Source organism: Kickxella alabastrina (assembly GCF_025024165.1).
Source record: "Kickxella alabastrina strain RSA 675 chromosome Unknown BX661scaffold_21, whole genome shotgun sequence".
Lineage (NCBI taxonomy): Eukaryota > Fungi > Kickxellomycota > Kickxellomycetes > Kickxellales > Kickxellaceae > Kickxella > Kickxella alabastrina.
This window is the reverse complement of record NW_026251492.1, coordinates 223,862-229,217: the sequence shown is the minus strand read 5'-3', so window position 1 is coordinate 229,217 and position 5,356 is coordinate 223,862. Positions and strand designations below refer to the sequence as shown.

The 5,356-nt window shown below is 50.9% G+C and overlaps 1 protein-coding gene across 1 annotated transcript; it reads left to right on the top strand.

The window, feature by feature from the left end:
- Window positions 1-241: 241 nt before the first annotated feature.
- Window positions 242-4,537, top strand: BX661DRAFT_54919 (uncharacterized protein). Its single transcript, XM_051539259.1, has one exon. It carries the CDS (start codon window positions 545-547, stop codon window positions 4,361-4,363), a length of 3,819 nt encoding a protein of 1,272 aa, XP_051389796.1. The 5' UTR covers window positions 242-544; the 3' UTR covers window positions 4,364-4,537.
- Window positions 4,538-5,356: the final 819 nt, after the last annotated feature.

The following is a 5,356-nucleotide window of genomic DNA, read 5'->3' as shown; positions in this document are numbered from 1 at the left end:
TTGTTGGCACTAAATACTATTGTTGTTTTATTTGTGTTACAAGATCCATTGTTTGACATGTAAATATCATCGTGTGCAAAGCCACATTTTACTTTACTGTACATGCTTTGCATTGTAATTGAACAAGTAAAAGCCCTGGTTTATATCACGCCCTTTTGTATTAATGAGTGGTAAACAAAAATTTTAGCGCACACAAAATATTGATTAAAACATTTGTATTTAAAACGTTTAATTTTAAAAATATATAGGCACTTTTACCAATCTCCGAGCAAGCAGATACAGCTTATAAACAGCTGTGCACCATCTTTCATTTCTCTCTCCTGGGGGCTAGCTATTATTTACCACCGCCATCAGTATTGTTGTCGCCTGCAGCGTTTCGCCATTTCGTTCTTATCATTAGCATTGGCATTTATTACAGCATCTACATCCATTTGTACTGGCACATTTCCGATATACAAATTTATCCAACCATTTCAGAGTTTTCATTTCCATCTTTCACATTTTATTTTTCTTTGCCGCGTGTCAGTTTACTTTTTTCTTCTTAATGAGCACCGCAACTTCAGCCGAGGTACACGCAGCAGATATTTCGGTCATAAACGTATCCAGATCCAGATTCAGTATCGACGACAAAAACAATAACAACGAAAACAGCGCAAGCAGAAACGGCGGCAACAGCTTTATTGGCATGTGCAGCGAGGCTAATTTGGGCAAGGGCGCCAGCAGCAACAATGGTAGCAGCGACGGCAGCGATATCAATCGTAGCAGCAATGCTAGCCTCGACAGTAGTAGTATCATAGGTGGCGCCTCGCCCTTTGCTTCCTTTTCTGGAGCCCCGCATAATTCTCCAACCTCAGCATTGGCAGCGGCAGCGGCGACAATAGCACCTTTAGTTTGCAGCATTCCAGATTCAAATGTCCCATCGATACTCGCGGAGCAGCAGCAGACGGCGGCAGATAAGGGCAGGGTCGCAGCCATGGGGAAGCCTTTTGATGCTGATGCCAACCGTATGATGGATTGCGACTATGAGGTTCACAGCACGCCGTATTCAGGGACTGATGGCATCAGCGCACAGCGTCCCTCCCGGATGGCTGCCCAGCAGCAGCAGCAAGTTTCGACAGCTATAAATCACATGGCAGCGCTTTTATCTTCTCCCTCGATAGCCGCCACTAATACCGTCAGCAATACCAGCACCAATAGCCATTCGCCCTTGCCATCAGTTCCATGTACCACGCACATGTCCACCATCGCATCAACCGTATCAGTAGCTACAATCGAAACAGCTGCATCGCTGGCCCCGCGCGTGTTGGATTTGACTGCGACAAGTGCCACCGTTCTTCATCATAATAGCAGTGGTTCTGCAGCTGCCCGCCCTACATTTTTCTCGCTTGGTGCAAGGTGCCAGTCACCGCCGGCCACCTTCAATCCTGCCTTCACTACCAACCAAACCGCCGTATCATTTCTGTCTTCTATCGCTACCCCCACCACCACAAGCACGACAAGAGCCAGCGCATACACGACGTACAAAACTACCACCGCATCTGCAATCACCTCAGTCAACGACCAAGGAGCCCAGGACATTATGATGGACAGCGAGAGCGACAACGATTGCGAGTTTTCACCGCTGCAAACGGCCCAGCGAGTCTCTGGCGTGAATGCGGCTGATTCTCATCTATCACCGCAGACTCTGCAGCGCTCCGAGGCACATATGGCACCCATCAGATCACTGACAGAGGCCCTAGCGCTGTCGCCCAGGGAGCGCCCGCACCACTTTGTTGCACCTCCGGGCACCGAAGAGATGATGCGCAGCATGATGAATAAAATTGACGACGCCCACAGATTCTGCGAGCGGCTGCTGGAAATTCAAGAAAAGCATACGCGTCAGATCAACTCGCTTGAGGTGGCTCTCCAGAAAATCAACAGCGCGCCGGCTACCACACTCGTCACTGCCATTGGATCAGAAGCAGAACCCGCGCCATCGAATGCTGCATTGGCGCCAGGTTTGATTGGGCACCGGACTCAGCAGATAGTTCAATCACAGGCTCAGGGTCAACGTTTGATTCAGCCGCGGTGGACTGCAAGGGCCCCTGAGGCTACCATGGCTGCCACTGGGTCAGCCGAGTCAGAGATGTACCAGGGCCGTGATCCTTACGCAACCCCGCAGCCATCTGATCAGTATGGGCGCTCGCAGCCGCAGAATCAATCAGTGGCAGCGGCAGGCTACCAGTCTCCGCCAAGGTCGTCGTCGTCCGTGTTCAGGCAGTACCAGTTCCAGAACCAGCATCACCAGCACCAGCCGCGGGCTGCTCCTTACAGCGCGCGCACGTCTCCTGCCGCGCAGCCAGCAGGCAGCATGGCGCATTCGCCACGGATGCAAGCACATTTGCAAAGGCATCGGGGGTCTTTGCCGGCTGTCGCGCCCGCCAGCTACCGTATTCTCCAGGAGCCCAGCAGCCACATTAGGCGCGGTTCCACACACCAGTCCTCAACATCCCCCTGGCTGCCACATTACCAGCAGCAGCAGCAGCCAGCACCTGATGGTAGTGTACATGGGGCCGGAGAAGGTGAAAGCCGGGGTTCATTGCCGTATGGATTGACACCATTGCCTGGATTAGATATTGAGCAGGATGAGCGGATGCAGCAGCAACAGCAGCAAAATCTGATTTCACAGCAGCTTTTGGCAAACCAACAACCACAACCACAACAGCAGCAGTTTTTCCCCCCGCCGTCTGCTGTTTCCGCTAGCACTTCCACTTTTGCGTTTTCTGCACATGGCGCCACTGGCTCATCCATCGATATGCATCATTGCCAGTTTAGTACTCAGCCACCGCCGCAATCTGCACATCTGCAGGGTGCAGGTGTATCTCGATACGCGGGCAGCCGCATTAAGCGCCCACGAGTTGGAAATCCTGCATCAGACGAGCAATATTCTGGAAGCGGGGCCTCTGCGGAATCTTCCTCGCTTAGGCTGTTGGTGCCTGCCCAGGCGCACTACCATCATGGCCATCACGTCCAGCATGGCCACGGGCAAGCACTTGCGATCCTTCCTCCCATCCATGGCGGCGGTGGCGGCGGAGTTGCTGGCCAGCACCTGAGGCCAAGCGGAACGCCGGGAAGCGTTGGTTCTGGGAGCGCGCATATGGCGCAGCCCGACTCAACGATGATGCCCGCGCGTGGCACTGCTACTCACCTGCACTTGAGAGGAGCCAAGAGCAAGGTCGTGGGGTCTGTTGAGATGGCCCAAGCCGAGCGTGCTTTTGACAGACCACCACGTGGTAACCCACAAGCGCAGCCGACTTCGACGTGGCTGGGAGCGCAGCGGCACTACAAGACAGCACTTCTTCACCTTCTAACTCTCGACTCGTTTTACCCAAGCGATGTGGCAATGCTCAACATGTACCGCCAGCAGGGGGATTTCACAAGCGAGCAAATCGAGGCTTATAGTGCGCCGCTGCTGTCATCGGCGCGAGGCTGGCTGAGGTACAACCGTAATGCGGTTTTGCGTGGCACGCTGGATAGCAAGGCCAAGATGCCACTGCATCAGCTGGCAGAGGCGCTCCAGCGCGACTTGCACTCCGAGGACGACTTTACGCTGCCTGTCAATTTGCGGCGGTGTGCGCTGCTTCGCGTCATTTACTATCAGTGGCGCGCAACCGGCAAGCTGGGCACCAAGAGCCAGTCGATGTTCCGCGACTACGAGGTCAAGCTGCGCGATATTGAGGCTATGGCTACGGTTGAGGAGCAAGATGCTGAGTGGGCATCTATTATGCAGGAGGAGCATACGCGGAGGTTGGCTCTTATCAGGGAGAGCCGCGACGGTAGCGGGTCGACCTCTAAACCAAAGTCTGATTCTCAGTTGCAGCAGCAACAACAGCTGCTGCCAGCTGCTTCTCTGTCTGCAGACTCTTCGACTTCGCCCACTGGGTTTAAGATATCGCCCTCATCTCATCATTTGCCGCAGCAGCACTACCAGCAGCAGCAGCAGTCCCTGCAGTCCAGGCGGCAGTCGATGGACTGGCAAGGCTACCCGACCGCTGAACAGCCGGCGCCTGCTGGGTCGTTTTACTCGCAGCAACTGCAGCAGTCGCAGCAGCATTATCCCACAGCGTTTTCATCGCCAACACAGCAGGGCTACCAGCAAAGACACTCCCAGTCTCAGCAGCATCACCATCGCTACAGCCAAGGCCATCAACAGCAGCAGCAGCAAGATTTCCAGTACCATTTGTCTCCCAGGGCAACTCAGTTTGGCAGAAACACAACTCTTACTGACGCCAAAGGACATTCCGGCACAGGCGGTGTGGATGGGGAGTTGGGCAAGGACGATGACAGCGAGATCTCTGTCAACTTGTCGCCCGAGCCGCAATAAATGACAAGCATGCTCGTCAAGTAACAATTTCTTCTTTTAAAAAGGCATTTTATTCTCTCTCACACATAAAACACACCAGCTATTTTTCCGTCTTAGATACGCCTTCAACGCCATTATTATTGTTTTCCTTTTTCTCCATATATATTATCCCCACCATTTAAACATACATATATACACATACAGAACCGCGCAAAACTGTCTCATATTATATCCTGATTGACTTTTTATTTTATAAATAAACCAACTTGAAACCAATCGCTTGCCTAAAATTATCATTGGAAAGAGAAGCATTTACTTTCTTATAATATTTATATAAGATGGTTACAAGTTGCTTGTGGAGGGATAATGAATTTTTTAAATGGCAATGTATTAAAAATTATAATAAATGGTTTGTATCTAATAGAGCTTTTTGTATGTGTTAAACCGGAAGCCCTCATGATGGTCTAACTGCTCTTATACGCTTGGGCATTGGATGTGCTAAATTTTGTAGAGTAGTAACTAGAATAGTTGCTCAATAAGTCTGCGCTCGCTCGAATAGTTTACCAATGTTTTTCGGGTGACTGTCATAATTGTAAAGATATGTTTCAACAGAGCCCAAATGTTTTCGATAGGATTAAGGTCGGGAAATTGTGATGACCATGACAAGACGTTACTATCGTGATTCTGTAGCCAGTTGTGAGTCACACGGGGTGTGTGTTTAGGGTAATTGTCCTGCTGAAAGATAGCACTGACTCCATTTGGGAGATTGATACTTTCCAAAGCGGGCACCAAATTTCTGCCCAGTATTTGAAAGTACATGGCACTGTTCATATTGCCTTTAAGACGAGCCAAGGGAACTGGGCCATTAGTGTGAAAAGCACCCCGCACCACCAAAGATCCACCACCATATTTCATAGTAGGCTGGATATATTTGGCCTTCATCTCGTTGTTGTTTCCCTTGGTTGCAAACCTCCTATGGCTAGTATCAAAGCACTTAGTATTGAACTCGTCTGT

Coding starts and splice junctions, on each gene's coding strand:
- BX661DRAFT_54919 (XM_051539259.1), top strand. CDS start 545: ATGAGCACCGCAACTTCAGCCGAGGTACACGCAGCAGATATTTCGGTC.